Source organism: Homarus americanus, unplaced genomic scaffold, assembly GCF_018991925.1.
Source record: "Homarus americanus isolate GMGI-L3 unplaced genomic scaffold, GMGI_Hamer_2.0 scaffold14072, whole genome shotgun sequence".
Taxonomy (NCBI): domain Eukaryota; kingdom Metazoa; phylum Arthropoda; class Malacostraca; order Decapoda; family Nephropidae; genus Homarus; species Homarus americanus.
The window spans coordinates 2,911,907-2,929,137 of NW_024754528.1; the positions used below are offsets into that span (position 1 = coordinate 2,911,907).

Below are 17,231 nucleotides of genomic sequence, written 5' to 3' on the forward strand. Positions count from 1 at the left end.
ATTAGTTCTCACTCACGGCTACATACGCACCCTCACATGAGCACATCCCCAATACAGTATATTACAGTCACTCACCTAGGTCCTGTTACACGTCCTCACTCAATATCCTCCACGCATCTCTACTGGTGGCTGCACGCAATTACTGCACGCAATCACTGCACAATGCCCCCTCTCACACGCACACCCTTACACTTTAACATTCACCCATGGACATCTAAAGTCACATACGCACGTACCTCCCACGGGCGTTCAGACGTGCATCAATATTCTTCGCGCACACAGTCACGCACGCACACAGAACTCCCTCCCACACACACACACACACACACACAAACACGCGCGCGCAATTCCCTCTCACATGGGTACACTCATGTATTTACGGGATTTCCTTCCGCACACACACACACACACACACACACACACACACACACACACACACACACACTCAAAGACGTCTTCCCCCAACAGGCGAAGGAGAACAGAAACGGATGATCCCTGTCAATGGTGTTGGTGCATAACCACGGCCCGTCACTGGCGCCAGACAAACAACAAAAAATATCGTCAAGGTTCCACTACAAACACCAACATTCCTGCACTCGCGGCCATGGGATCGTCTGGTGACAGAGCAGAAGGGTAAGGAGGGGGAGGAGGAGGAGGAGGAGGAGGAGGAGGAGGAGGAGGAGGAGGAGGTGGTGGTGGAGGAGGAGGAGGAGGAGGAGGAGGTGGTGGTGGTGGTGGTGGTGGTGGTGGTGGTGGTGGTGGTGAGAGGAGGAAGGGGAGGGAGGTGTAGGAAGAGATGGAGGAGGAGGTGGAGGAGAGAGGGGAGGAAGGAAGGAAGGAAATAGATGTGAGGGATGTGTAAGAGGGAGATAAGAGATGAAGAGGAAGGGTTTTGAAGCCAAATAAAGAGAGGAACTGTAAAAAAAAAAGAAGGTAAAGATGCATTTGAAGAAGAACAAGAACAAGAAGAACAAGAACAAGAGACTGATAGAGACTAGGCAGTGAGAAGATGTGACATCGTCCAGTCCTTTGAGCGCCGTGGTGTTGACGAGAATAATGGCAGGAAGATATCTGTTCTTTGACTATAAACACCTTACCCTTATTTAGTTGTTTTTCTGCGCTTCTATGCCGTCTAATTTCATACAGCAACTCTGTAAAAGTAACACCTACACACTAACGGAAGTAGACATCAAGCTGTAGTGTGTGTGTGTGTGTGTGTGTGTGTGTGTGTATCACAAGAGTTACACTAATACAGGAATTAACACAAGGGCGGAAGAGCACCTCAATCAACACCCAACCATAATGCACCTGGCGGCCCACCTTCATCCAGGACCTACTATAACACTACGGACGAAGGCGGTGTTGCCGAACTCTGCCGTTGGCTGGGGCGTGTCTAACGGCGTCCCACAGACACTACTTCAACACGGTCATATACTGTATATATATTTTTGGGAGGGTGGAGAAGGGAGAAGAGAGGGGAGGGGGGACGAAGAGGTAGGGGAGGAGGGGGTAGGTAGGGAGGAAAGGGAAGGCAGGGGAGCAGGGAGAGGCAGGGGAGGAGGGAGAAGGCAGGGGAGGAAGGAAACGTAGGGGAGATGAAGGGAAGGTGGGAAGGGGAGGGGAAGACAGGGAAGGAGGGAAAGGCAGGGGAAGAGGGTGGTAGGGGGGGGGAGGAGGCAGGAGAGGCAGAGGAAGGGTGGGGAGATGGGGAAAGAAGGGGAAGAAGGGGAAGGGTTGGGAGGAAAGGGGTCACGTAGGGGATGAAGGGGAGGCAGGGGAGGAAGGGTGGGGAATAAAGGGGAAGGGTGGGGAGGAAAGGGGAAGGCATGGGAGGGGAGACTTGGAGCACACGAGATTACATGAATAAGGAAAAGGAGTCACGATCATGTTAGGGAGAAAAAGTCACATTAAGAATATAAAAGAGGGGTTTCCGGTCTCAGGATTTTAATTGAGCATCTTGGAGAGGATACGAAGTGTGTCGGAGTTACTTCCCACAGCGTTGAGTCATATAACTGTTCTCTCTCTCTCTCTCTCTCTCTCTCTCTCTCTCTCTCTCTCTCTCTCTTTCTCATATCCCTCACTCTCTCACTCTTTCTCACATCTCCCACCCCCTCTCTCTCTCTCTCTCTCTCTTCCCTCCTTCCTCTGTCTCTCATCCCCACCTCTTTCTCCCTCTCCTTCACTCTCTCACATCCCCACACCTCTCACTCTCTCTCCACATCCCCCCTCTCCTCTCTCTCTCACATCCCCCACCTCTCTCTCTCTCTCTCTCACTTTTTACTCTCACCTCACTGTCTCACATCCATGTTAGTTTCCCCCATACGAGACCCAAAGCGTCCCAACTACACCCAAAATTAGTGACAAGCAACACACCGAAAGATATCCATACCTTCCTCCTGGCGACCAGTCGAGTAATCTGATAGGAAGAAAGACACAGTGATAAGAAGCACAGTCACCATAGGCCATCGAGATTTTACAATATATAACAAAAACAAAACACTAAAGAAATTTAATGACCTTTATGCTTCTCGCCATGAAGGTATAAAAATATAAACACAATCAAATCCTATGATAATCGAGAACAATGTAACAATAAGGGATTCAAAAAGCTCTATAAGAGATACTCAAGATGATAGGAGTCCCACATCTTCCACATCCTAATATCAATAATCCTTAAGGTCAGGAGATCCTTCACCTGAGGGGGTAGGGGAGTGCCAACCTCTGAACCATCATCACCTCATCTCCTTGTCTCCTACCACAGGCCAACAGGAAACTGGACATGCTTGTAATCTTTTGTTGGTTAGAGACTGCAGTGGTTTTTGTCCAGAGGCGAATGAGTGCAGTGTGGAGTCGAAACGTTTTTATAGGGCTACGTGCTTTCCGAGGCTCAGCGAGCTCGCCCAGACACAACGTCACCACCACCAGACGAGTTCTCCTGTGGGAGGAAGGGGGAAAAGGAGGACAAGGAAGAGGATAAGGAGAAGGAGGAGGAAAAGGACGAGGAAAGGACAATAAGAAGGAGGAAGACGAGGAGGAAGATAAGAAAGATAAGGAGGATAAGAAAGAAGTAGAATGGGAGGAGGACGACTAGATGACTAGGAAGAGGAGGAGGAGAGGAGGAGGAGGAGGAGGAGGAGGGAGAAGACGACTAGAAGGGCGACTAAGGAAGAAGAAACATAGACTAGAAGAATAAAAGAAAAGGGATTGTAAGACTATGGACGAAGAAGGAAAGGAAGATAAAAGGAAATAATGAAGTGAAAGAACAACGGGAGGATAAAGAAGAGTGAAAGAAGTAGGACAAAAACATGAAAGCAGAATTAAACTGGGTTAAGTAGAGGCATAAATGGGTAAACAAAAGCTAAAGTTCAATGAGAAAAAATAAAATAAATTGAAGAGAAGAGAATGGGGAAGAAAGCGTAAAGGAAAGGGTGGGGGCGGGGAGTTAAGGAGGAGGTGAGGAAGAAGGGATGGGAAGAGGAGGAGGAGGAGAAGGAGGAGGAGGAGGAGGAGGAGGAGGTGCTGGTGGTGAACATGACAATGCAGAGGAGATAAATCCTTTTTCTTTCTCAAGCAGTTCTCGCAATTTACTTGAGACTATTACCGACACATTTTCTCAATCTTATATTTAAACTTTCATTCAAACTCTCTATATACAGAGTATCTAACCCACACAGACGATGGCAACACAGTTCATGAAAAAAAATATATATAACCTTCAAGTCCTCATTGTAGACAGCCGGTGTTAAGAGAACCTGACGTTTTTGGTGCCAAATAATCTAGAGTTAAACAAATCTGGCTCAAGTTTTAGCAGCTCGCAGACCAACCGGTATCGTCATGGTCCAGCCCTTTTGTGTGCTGCGGGGCCCGACCACACACACCCGCTCCGACTCCCTGTCTCATCCACCTCTAGTCGGGTCGGCTTTTTGTCGGCTTTGTGCGACTATTATGTAGATTTGGGTAGATTACCAGCAGTGATTATCCTCACCCGTGTTTACCTGATCGATGTTTACGCGTCCCATATCTTCCGAGACACGTTATTGGTCAGAAAAAAAGACAAATGGATTGACGAACAGCATAAATAAACAGTCACGATGGAGGTACAGTGAGAAGACGGAGTATTTAGCTTATATCGCTGTGTATAGATGGAAACAAAGGTATAGAATATTGAGTATTGATGTATATAGACACCACAGCAGAGTTACAGAGGGTAAAATGAATGAGTATCCCGTGAGAGAGGCGGGTGATGGCTGGATGTTGTGGTCAACCTGCTAGGAGGGGCTAGATAAACCTATCCCGGCCGGCCGTGCGTGACGCCGCCCACCTCGCGTCCTTCTGGCTGTTATTGTCATGCCTCTTGCTCATGTTGCTGCTGCTCTGCTGCTGTTGCTGCTGCTGTGCGGTCCTGTCTCTACCATTGCTGCTACTCCTAATCTTTCCTTTACTGTTGCTGCTGCTTCTATCTCTCCTTTAACTGTTGTAGCAGTCATACTTTAATGTTTCTGGTGTTATTCCTCCTTTACTTCTGCTTCTGACTTCCATCCTTTTTTGTATTCACTGTTACTGTCATTTCTGTAGTTTCGTCACTTTTTTGCTGCATTATTCTTGTCACCTGGGTTCTGTTTTTATCTTTGTCATTAACCTCTATATGTGCCTCTTGATCGCCTGAATTACAGCCAAATCTCTGTTTCCTGGAAGACCGTGACAAATATTCTCACTCCTGGCAGCGCTTCAGCCACTGCTCTGGCTACACTGTTAACAGGTGTATGGACGGGGAGTTCCCTGTTTACGTGTTGTAAATCATCTTTGTATTAACGAAAAAAAACAGGGCGATGTAAAATGAAAATATTTCTGTGTTTTTGACCTTGAATTCTCTTTAACAATGTATAAAAATTGAGCAATATATCTTGACTATTCAGGAAGTAGGATGCTAATAATAATTCCACGAGTGATGTAGGGTTATAGCTTCAGTGTGGCAGTCGTCATGCAGAGTACACAGGTTACAGTAGTTTATATAACCACACAGTCCTCTCGCGTCATAATCTATTCAGCTGTGAAATTTACTCACACTACACTACGTCTTTGATATCCGGCTATACTGTATCATTAATGTTATCTATGTCGTTATTAGTGACATCCAAAACATGACTCAACTATTGTCCTTTGTTGTTATGACTGTGTATTTGTTTATGATCAGTCTCCAGCCTCCGCCATTACCCCAACCTGAAGCCGAGGTTGTCGTACACGTATGAGGCCAAGCGTAACAACGTCTGGCAGCCCCACCTCAACCACCTGCTCCACTTCTAAGTTCTTTTTTTATTTTTATTTTTAGGTGGAGGTAACAAGTTTAAACTCTCCAAACAGCATACCAGCCCCAGGGAACCTCTCTGTAGGTGGCGTCTAGAGGCTGTTTAAGCTTTTCCATTCGTTTTACGCTCGAGTCAGCAACACCGGTGCGCTCCTCGTAAGGGACGGTAAAGGGAACAAATGGACGTGGCTGCAACGCCTTGTTGAACAGTTAGACAATAGTTTTTCCCCCCGGTGGTCCATGGGAACTTTGGGTCTGCAGGAATACAGGGACAACACCAAGGAAACCCAGAGTAAGGGAGGAGAGCTCATGCCGTTATGGTAATTTCACACACAAAAAAATCGTCCAAGCTATTTATCGAAAATAATCTAGCTAACGGGTGTGGTTAGGTTAGTTTAGGTTAGGTTAGGTTAGTAAGGGTGATTAACCACCCCAATAGTCAAATGTCCTGAGTTAAGAAATATATTACAGATCCCTGAATTACAACATGGACGGTACCCTGACTCTTTGAACTCTCAGATGAAAGTCAAGATGTACTACGCAGAAGAGGTCGCTGCAGGTGAACAACGTGATAGGTGATGCAGGTATGAGTTATAGAGATACTGCACAGGTGAGATACAAGTAATACACAGGTGAGACAGAAAGGTAATAGACAGGTGATAAATACAAGGACTGTACAGGTAAGCTACAGGTGAGACACAAGTAACACAGGTGAGAAACAAGCATTATACAGGTAAGTTATTAAAGTTTTTACACAGGTAAGACACGGAGGTACGCCACAGGAGAGTCAGACAGTAGCAGCAGAATAATCTTTGTGTGGTGTTCTATTTTCCTCACCCTCAACGCCCTCTTTAACAACGTCTCCTCCTCATCCCTCCTCCCCTTCCTCCATTGTCACAACACGTACGGGAGCCGCTTCCTCTCCCACTTTTCTCGGTCAACTTCGCTCACATGCTTCATTAAGTGACAGCCACGGGATGAAACCAAACGATGGATAACGAAACGTTGCGGGATGACGCCTTAGTCGTAGCTGCAGTATCCGTCTAGGTGTGTTCAAGTCCCTGGTGGTGTGTCTGACAGGTGGGAGTTCAAGAATGTGTCCACTACGTCAGGTGCGGAACTGACGGATACCAAAGCACACGGGGACATGACGCTGAGGCATGAAAGATACAGTAATTCTGGACAAGCCTTTGAGAATGGCCCACTCCCCCGCGTCCCTCTCGTCCTCCTCCTCCCCTCCTGCCACCCACCCTTACTGACGGGCGCCGCCCTTCCGGTGTGGGCTGGAAACTCACGCCCACGCCCTAAATTCGACCAACCCATACCCCTCCTCTCCTCACGAACATCTCGAAATATTTGAATTAAGTTAAAAAAAAAGGCAAACAGATGCCCTATAACACCATCTGCATTATAGATTACAAGTTATTAATGATGAGACTAATGATGATATTAATACTTGTATATCAACGTTAATCATTAATGTAATGGAAATATTAATAATACTGAATTCTAATTATGGATTCAGCAGCTCACGTGGAAAAGTTAAGACACAGAGAGTTTATTTAATATCTACATCAATTTCTATTCTCCTTCCCCTTCTGACCCTCCCTCTTCCGTTTCCTTCCTCACTGTCCAACTGTCTGCCTCCGTCTGTGTTTTTCTGTCTATCCTGACCATATACTTAGTTTAATATACGCGCACTGTCTACTAGATCTTCTTAAATGTCTGTATAAATAAATGATTTTCTTTTCTTAGTCGTCTGTCTGATCGGCAACACCCTTGATTAAATACCTGTCTAACTACCACCCGTCTTACCTGCTTGATTAATTTCAATTTAGACAGTATACAGGTACTCAACTATCACCTGGTTTTTCTATCTAAGCGACTTTTTATTTTATCTTTACTGAACTAAGTCTTTTCCTATCTAACTAACTGTCTCATTTGACTATCTTCCTCCCTAACTGTCTTCCTCCAAGACTGTTTTCCTCCCAGACTGTCTTCCTCCCTGACTGTCTTCCTCCCTGACTGCCTTTCTCCCTGACTATTTCCTCCTTGACTGTCTTTCTCCCTGATTGTCTTCCTCCTTGACTGTCCTCCTCCTTGACTGTCTTCCTCCTTGACTGTCTTCCTCCCTGACTGTTTTCCTCCCTGACTGTTTTCCTCCCTGACTGTCTTCCTCCTTGACTGTCTTTCTCCCTGACTGTCTTCCTCTTTGACTGTCTTCCTCTTTGACTGTCTTCCTCCTTTGACTGTCTGACTGGGTTGGGTGGCAGTGTGGTGATGCGGTGACGGAAGTTTCGGGACAACACGAGGAATCTGTAATGAGAGCATTGTTTTGCCACACAATGCTTCGCTTTTTCTCCTCCAACCCTCAGTCCTTTTCGGGAGTTTTAATGAGGAAAGGAAATTCTGTTTGTATATACTTCAGGGAGGAGAGGGAGGAGGTCCTTTTAAATGTCAATTTCCCCTCCCAGCCTCTTGTTTGTGAATGAGACGAGCACCATTCGACGTATCGCCCCCCCCCGAAAAAAACAAAGCCCAAAGTAACTAGAATCAATAACATCAGAACCATGCTAATTGGTTATGTTAGGTTAGGTTAAGGAATCTAAAAGCACGTACGCTATCAACAGTTCACTTGCCACCAACATTGCTCAGCCTCAGCATCTTAACGTTAGAATCGTCACGAAGGGTTTTATAACACGGAACTTGAAGCCAATGTTTATGGGACCTAGTTTTTTTCCTCCTTGATACGTATGCTAATTACGGAACGCGGAGAGAGAGAGAGAGAGAGAGAGAGAGAGAGAGAGAGAGAGAGAGAGAGAGAGAGAGTTATATCCGGCTTCATTGTTGACCTATTCTCATACGGTTAATGGCAGTTCTATGGGCCCTTACATCTACCTTATTGTGCTATAGAGTCTTGCAGTTCATTAAATTAACGGCCCGAGTAGATCCTCACTTTTAGAGGCCCCCTTACACCTTCTTACGTTATGGGCCCTTGGTATTTCGTTACTGTTAAGACCACTGCACTTACTCAACTTCGAAGGGTTGTCTATTATGTTACTTTTGGTTAACGTACAGTTTTATTTATATCTCGTAGTTCAATACTTATAGAGCCATAGTATTAGTATTTTATTAAAAGTGCAGTTATTTGTGATATCTTGACTTATAGGTGTGAGAGATTATACAGCTAATTTGACACTTTCTTGAGCGTTCGATTCTTTTCAGTGATTGATAAAAAGGAAAAAAAATAGACAAAATTACTCCTGCAGAAGGCCAGGGGTAGAGAGAGCTGCCCTGGACCACACGTGCGGCACAACAAGTGTCTTTCCTGCAAACATTAATCGTTTACATTAGAGGCGTCTGAACACACGCTCTTCTCGAACCTCAAGCACACTTCTAAGACTACATTTAAAAGTGGCAGCTTCTTGCAGCCCAGTTTACTCTAACGAATCACCGATAGGGTGTCTATCCTAGTGCTCGCGATGACAAGATTGCAGGGCCAAAATGGGTTATATATTTCACATCTCTATTTACCTATTTTAGTGTGCAGCATCACGTTTATAATCAAGGAGATGCTATCATTTAATAAAGTATAATTTCACATATCAACTGCATCTGATACAGGAGAACCGGTCAATAGTATCTCCAACGTGAACTATTTTCACCTCAACCACCTCCCCGAGTAAGGACCAGCACCACTTGTATTCACAGACTTCTCGACCGACTGCATATATTGCATAACTGGAGAGTAAAAAGTGACAACCAGCACATGAGCATGGCTGGCTGGGGAGGGGGTCCACATTGATATAAGATCAGAAGTACACAGACAATCACGCAGGGTACAGTGATTCAACTTTAGGAAAAGCTTTATGAAAAACACAAACTTTGCCTCTTTTTTTCTGGTGTACCACAGATGATATCTTGACAGGAGACGACGTGTCAGTGATAGACTATGATAATTCAGTGGCATATCAAAGACCACGCACGGAATCCGTCTATTGAAACTGGTACGTTTGATTCTACACCCTGATGACCGGGTACCGGAGCCCGGCCCGTGGTCATGGCGTGCCAATATGAATTTTTTGCTGACGGTGTAAAAAAGCAAAGTTTGTTTTACGCGGAAAGTTCATGCTCTCTCTCTGACCACGAATCATAGGGTTGTCACTGGCTTGGATTTATTGACCTGATTATTATGGAAGTAACTAACGGGGCTGTCGAACCCAAGGACGATAAGAATGTCCTAAAAGGGAAAGATAATTGTTACTTAAGTCACCAGTCATTGTAAGGAGACAAGCTTACCGAGTGTGTGACCTTTAACAGAGACACACAGTGCACTTTAACACTACTGGCTGACACATGCATCTTCTCTCTCTATAACTAACAAAAACTAACACATACTTTCATCTTTTTTTAACGAACGAACTTTGTATATATCTCTCTCGTTGTGTCTCATCTCCCTACAATTACCAGTGAGAGACATTTACAGCGAAGAGACTAAAATAAAAGAAATTCTTAAGGTACAGAAGAAGTCGTGTTCTTGCGCCCAACTGAGAGGTTCATGAACGCGGGAGAAGACCGCACGCCACATGACCGCTTCTCCAATCACTTATCATGGTGTACGTCGCGGGGTGGTCCACTCGTCATCCTCACGCTAACTGATTTTCCTACAGTGCACAGGTGAGAGATTATCGTGTGCTGGTGAGGTATTGAGGGGGGGAGTGAGTGAGGCAATGGGGGAGTGAGGTAGTGCAGGAGGAGGAGGAGTGTGGGACGCTCCTCTCATACATACATACACACACACACACACACACACACACACACACACACACACACACGACCAAATTCTTATTAAATCACTAGAACAAAGGAAAGATGGATAAATATTGAATAAAAACTAACCACAAAAAAGAAAGCCATTGAGAGAGACAGAGAGAACAGAGAACTATGAAGAGCTGGGATCCGGGCAGCTGACCCAAAAGAAACAAGAAAAAAAAAAATCTGATAAAGAATAATAATTAAAATATAAAGCTTCTAAATGATGTTTCGGGTAATAATAAAATCATAGAATGTGAGTTTGTATACAAAAAAAATAAATAAAAAAAATATTAGTAACATTACCATAAGTGGCCAGAAGCGTGTTGTACGAGTCATGTTCATAATATTTATCAGAGAGAGAGGGAGAAGGAGGAGGAAGTATTGTACCACACGATGCGAGAGTGTGATGGCTGGCTGGCTGTACGTGGGAGGCATGTACTTGGGTCAGGTGTGAAATAGCGGTAAAACAGATGCCAAGACGACAGACAAGAGACACTACTAATTCTGAGAAACTGTGCCTCAATGTTTATTCCTTCTGTGGTCTGGATTTTCGACCTAGCTGATGGAATAAACCTCTTGATGTTTATTTTTTTCGGGTTTTTTAATAGAGGTTAAAACCCAACTTTTTAAGACGCCCAAGAAAACTCCTCAGAGGAATATTGCTCAGTCATGCCTTCGAATTGTCTCCCGTTATAATACTTTCGTTCCAGCTTCCTCGAACACCAGTAATACACCAAAGAGTAACTGGTGTTCCATAATGCATATATTAACCACTCTCAGGGGTAAAAACTTAACAGCATAGTGAATGTTTATGCAGGAAGCTTCTCAGATTAGCGCACACACACACACACACACACACACACACACACACACACAAGGTCCTCACTTTTTTACTCCTAATTTCATTTTTGATCGCGTCTGAGATGATGGATGACGGAGACGGCGAGCCTGACGCGACCACACAGATATACAACATGCAGACGAGGCGGTAATACTGGGCGCCAGGCCGAAGGTTGGGGGGGACCACACCACGCCACCGGTGACGCCCTCACTCCTCCTCACGCCCACCTGCTCCACTTCCTCACCCAGCGTCTCCTGGTAATTACGGAAGTCACCTCATAGTAATATCTTCTGTTATCACGTGGTCTCTGCTAGTACCATCTCCTGATAATGAAATCCTTATATAGGAGAAAATACAACAATAAAGCGAGATTTCAGTGGGATTTCAATGTTAAGATTAATGTGGTATTAAATAATTTCTTATTCCTGATACTAAATTTTACACATCAATTAAACATCAATTGATGATACGTTTTTAATGTCTAATAATATCACGTCCATTAATTAAATTCCTGCTATCACCTGTTTAAATCCGCAACGACACTTGCAGGCATCTCTCGCTCCCCTCCCTGCCACCCCTCCCTCCCTCTAGCCCTCCCCTGCTGCTCCCCTGCTCACAACATGTTATTTCCATGTCTGGGGCATTTTCACATTTTCTTATCTTGAAATATCTTACTAACCTCCTATTTTAAAAAGAAAAGGAGCAAAGAAAAAATAAAGGAAATCACAAAACCCTTTAAGAAAAATAGTGTTAGGTGTGTATTGTCATTATTTAACCCCTTAAAACTAACTGTCTTTTAAGTAAATATTCATCAGTTAGTGAAATCCAGCTTATTGGAGTGAATTCCGACTAAGGAGAGCACAAGGGAAGTCGCGAGTGGTGTTTAAACATAACGTCACTTAAACGGGTGTATTAAAATAGTGGGACACGGCTTTTGTCTGAGCTGAAGGAATCACGATGAACCAACAACTTGACCTCATTACCAGCTAGCGTCCCTTTGTCCTCCTCCTGATCCCCTCCGTCAGCACGAACCACCACCTTCAACTACCACCTCCTCTTCCCCCCATCCACCCATCCCTCTTCTCTAGTAAAGCCCCACCCATGTAACTCCCCCTCTCCTCATCCCCCACCCCTTGTTCTCCAGTAAACTCCCACCTGTAATCACCCCCCTAAGCCTCCCTTCCCCTACATGACTCTCCATTCCCAATCTTTCCTCACCTCTCCAGTCCCTCCTTCCTCTTCATCCTGTAATCCTCTCCAAACCACCCCTTTCATTCCTCCCTTCCTCCTCGTCAAGACCCCTTATTAACTCCTCCCCACCACAGCATCCCCCCTCACCCTCCTCCCCCTCACTCTTCCCCACCAGAGCATCCCCCCCGCCACCTTGCTCCCCCCTCACTCCACATCACTCTCCTCCCCACCCCCCTCATCACCCTGGGACCGCACTGGAACAAGCTCTTGAAAACGGTGATATGATAAATTGGGTGTCGTGTTATCGTGCTCCGGTGCCTTGTGGTAATGCTGCATAAGGCTTAGTGTCCGCTGCGATGGAGATGACTATCGTAATTGCTTGATATCAAGGCCTTAGGTAAGTGTGTCTCGACAAAGGCACTCCAGCGTGAATTTTTATTTGTTTCTCTACACTGGACCATTGGTGAGCGAGTCTGACTAAATATTGCACTAATTTATTGGAACTTTTATTCGTGTATTGCTTACTGTAAATCAGAAGTGTTTCTTAAAGGCACGTGGAAGGTTCTGTTTTTATATTGCTCTGGAAATGTTTCTCAAAAGTTGGAGTCATGAAAGTATTTTATTGCTGCGAGAAAAGATTTTTGGGATTTAGGAAGATTAAAGACCAGGAAAAGAGACCACTGTGCTTAACCTGAATATATATATATATATATATATATATATATATATATATATATATATATATATATATATATATATATATATATATATATATATATATATTGTATCTAAGTAACAAAAATTCCTCCCAAAATAATAATAACATAAATTATTTAGCTTTTTGATAAACTTCCCATGATGAGTGTGTGAACGCGGGAGGTGCAGCAGGAGGCACGGCAGGGGAGGTCTGGCGAGTGCAAGGCGGGTCCTGGCGGGCTCCGGGGGGCCTCATGACAGACCGCTGGAGCGAAGGACTCACGACCCTACAGCAGTGTGGGAGAGAGCAGCGGGTCAACGGCAGGAGTCCCCACAGAACAGGATACCTTTTGTGTTATTGTTGCAGGACTCCCCAGCAGCCCTGATCAACGCCCCTGGGACCACCCCCGCCTCATCGCCACACCCACTCCTACACTATTTATCAATGACATCGTTTTCACAATTTACATACAGGTGTTTATTTAATATTCCTTTACATATAAGTATCTCTAGCGCACGATTACATCATCATAAAAATATTTAATATATCCAAACTATATAATTACTGAGGACATAGACCAGTTTATTATATAGTGCATTTAACAACACGTTTAGCAGTCTCCTTGTATCTTCCCAGTGCAGAAACACACTCCCAATAACGTAGTCAGATCAGCCTCGTTGTAGTCGAAACTCGTTCACTCGGATATAGGTCACACCTTCCCCCACCGAATGTCAAGTGTGATGTTATATTCTCTAAAGAGAGCTACGCGTTCCACCTGGCTACTCCGGGCCATGAGAAGTTCAAGCTGAGATCAAGCACACTGGAGAGAGGTTCTTGTACGATGAAGAACGAATGTATTAAACCACTAGTATTATAGTTTAACAAGTGTCATTATCAGTACAAGCCGCTCGATGAATGGAAGGTATAAAGAAAAAATTGAATAGCGCCAGAACAGCCATGGTACCGGTAACATATAGTATAATTGACGGTACCATAGTAACGGCAGCAACAACAGAAACATCAATGATTAACAACAGCACACGTGACAGCTACAGCAGCACCAGTAACAGGAACAGCAACAGTCACATGACAAAAGCCGACCTGGTTTTAGTCCTGTTGTGCGTCCAGACAATTGCATGATGAAAGAACAAATGGTTGCCCAAGTCCTTCACTCAACATTTGCCTCGGCCAGCCAGCTCAGTACCTCGGATGGTAGAGGAGCTGACGAAGGTATTACTGCAGGAGGGTAGTAGAGTCTCTGAAGAGAGATGAAATATAATATCCGAGGAACTGAAAAATACTTTAATCACGGAGACCATTGGTTGGAAAGAGACGAGGAAGATATTCAAAGTAATGAGACAACCAGAGAAGCTAATCCAACAGCTCAGGGGGAAGGAGAGGAAATACATAACAGATGAGAAGATGTAGGAGAGGATCGTATTGATGAGAGTAGGTGAGACAAGCACTCCAAGAACTAAGGTATATAAAGATTATGGAAAGAGAATGTAGGTACGGTGTCTCCTCTCTCTCTCTCTCTCTCTCTCTCCCTTATCCTCGTGCTAACCTGAGTCCTCGGCGTCAAGCATTAACTTCGGACTCACACGCAGACAAAAATCGAAAAACAAAAAAATCGAGTTTGACACTTTTGTTCTGTACCGAGATAAGGTGGAGATGGTGGAGCTGATGAAGAGAGGTCGTGATAGGAATGGACTTAATAGCCAATTATCGTGTATTACAGTGGGTTTTGGTCGCCCTCAGCCTCGGGGCCACCAAACAAAGCACCCTTCACCCGGCCAGACCACCAACGCATCGCAACGCCCAGATTTGCATTAAGATTTTCCACTATCAGGAGACCACATGGGAGGCCACGGGCATTAGTATACCGTTTATCACCCCGCCGACTATGGGAACTTATCATCCGGCGGGGAAAAGTCCAGCTGAGAAACCTCGTTAGGTTAACGTATGCCCTTAGAGAGGGGTTGGACGCGATAATGCGAAAGTTGACGACGGTGTTGTGGAGTGACATAGAGCAGGTGTTGTGAAGGTAGATGGTGTAGATTAACAGATAATAAGAGATTGTGGTGCCTAAGTGTCTCTAAGGGAGGGAGTGAGGAGATAACTGAATAGAACGGCTCGACAGGTGTGAGATGTTAACGAGATTGATAGAGTCGATAAACTCACTCGTTTATTGTGCTGGATTAATCCTACTCCCTGAGACTAAGCTGTAAGAACTGGTGAAAATAACCGAGTGTCAACAATATTTTACAAAACAACATTTAAATGAGACATAAAAGCTGATGAGTCTTATTTAGTGTTATGTTTGTAGCTCAAGGTGGATCCGGGACTGTCTCATCTACGGTAAATTATTATATTTCTTCGTATATTCCACTTTTCAGGTTATGTCCCCAACATGCTGACTCTCCCGGTTTTTGATGCTTGAATCATCTGCTACCGCTTGGCACCTTCGGGTCTCCCACCCAAATGTGCCTTGACCAGTCTTACTCATACCAGGCTTCAAAAACGCCTTTGCCGGCTGTCATAAGTTTCGAGACAGAATTTAGACGTCTGGCCACTTGAAAACCGTAGCTGAACTGATCACACAAGAGCCGCGCTGCTGATGCTGGTACTGGAGCTGAAGGAGGAGGTGGAGGTGGTGGTAAAGCCCTCCTGGATATGTAATTTAATATATAAATATATATTTTCTCATTATGATAAACTTCATCCGTCTCAGTAAATAATACAGCATGTATATTATTTTTTATGATAGATCACTGCTAAAAAGTATAATTACGACTTATTGTGAAAATTGAGGCAACTATATCATGTCACTCAAATTAACATTATACCCCAAAGTATTCAGGAACAGCAGTCCAGCCCCAAACCCAGACGTCCTGTTCTCCTTCAGCCACTGTATACTTAGAGACCTACGTTGGCAGGCCACTTAGCGACTGGGCATAGAAAATTGCAGAGGTTTGGGTTCTTGGAAAGTGATGCTGATGGGTACTTTGCCATTTCATGGTGGTCACCTCACAAGTGGGGCAACGCGGAGCTAACTTCCATCACGGCGGGAACCTGACACACTAGACGTGGGTCTGGTCATACTCCTCACCCTACTATGTATTTATAAACAGAAATCAGGCACGTAGTGAAGCAAACAGAAATCAGTAGCGTAGTGACGTAAACAAATATCAGGAGAGTAGTGACGTGAATGAGAAAAAATCTTCCCTGAGAAATTATATATATATATATATATATATATATATATATATATATATATATATATATATATATATATATATATATATATATATATATATATATATATATATATATATATCACAACAGTAAATGCAGATGATATTTTTTTCCCAACACAATCGATCGCCTGTCGGATGGTTCCAAGAGAAACGATATTTAGTGTTATTACAACCATGAGAGGTGAGCACGTAAAACAATATTCCATGAATGGCGGAGCGAAGCAAACAATGGAGGGACGGAGAGAAGAATAGAGGCTGCCACAAAGAGAACAAACAAGAATAGTACACGATCAAGATGTGTTATTGATAGGTGGCCGCACTGCTGGGTCGCCCTCCACCACAGCATGGTTATTGGGTGACCAGGGGAGGCTGATGATGACCAACGGAGGAGACGTGGAGGAGGAGGAGGACCAGGTAGTGGAGGAGAAAGAGGAGTGGAAAATTATAGGTGGGGTGAACAGATAAGTGGGGCGACAGGAGAAAGCGCCATAAGAGGGGAAAGTACAGTTAACTAAGTGATCGAGGACGAGAAGGAATGTGAGAAAGATGAAAGAAAACGAATGAGTCGAATAAAAGTTTGAACGAGACCCAGAGAGATAAAAATATGTAGTGGGAGAAATGGGGAAAGGTGTGTGTGTGTGTGTGTGTGTGTGTGTGTGTGTGTGTGTGTGTGTGTGTGTGTGTGTGTGTGTGCTTTACTAATCATGATCAATATGACAGGTACCTACATAAAAAATAAACCCACACAAAGGAATATATTAAGTCACTAACTCATGAAGATATATATTACCTATTATTTATGTAATGTATTTCCAGCAAGAATTAAAAAAAAACCCACTAAAAAGAAAACAAAAATCAAATCCAGAGCGAGTTACGTCAGCATCCGGAACCTTCATCTTGGCAATGAGAAAATTCAGTCATCTGGAGATAGTCAAGATAGTGTTAAGCGTCTCCACCACACACACACACTCAGTTTTCTGTGAATCAATTTTTTCCGATTTTTTTCTCCGCCTTTGGGAACCTAGACGTGTGCTACTCATTTGCAAATTAATTGGCTACTTAACCCCTTCAGTTTTCTGGATAAATTGGGCACCTTTTTGTTCTTCTTCATAAGTAATCACAATT

General features: G+C 44.2%; 1 protein-coding gene across 18 annotated transcripts in view; it reads right to left on the reverse strand.

Annotated features, from left to right (window-relative positions):
- The window catches only part of LOC121855821 (paired box protein Pax-5-like), a 171,580-nt gene that overhangs the window by 115,747 nt on the left and 38,602 nt on the right, over positions 1 to 17,231 (reverse strand). For 16 of the 18 annotated variants that reach the window (XM_042350954.1, XM_042350953.1, XM_042350948.1 and 13 more), the window contains exon 3: positions 2,390 to 2,416. The exons of the other annotated variants lie outside the window; for them this stretch is intronic. In XM_042350954.1, coding sequence (XP_042206888.1) covers positions 2,390 to 2,416 — 27 coding nt within the window. The remainder of the gene's footprint in view (positions 1 to 2,389; positions 2,417 to 17,231) is intronic. 18 annotated transcript variants of the gene reach the window in all.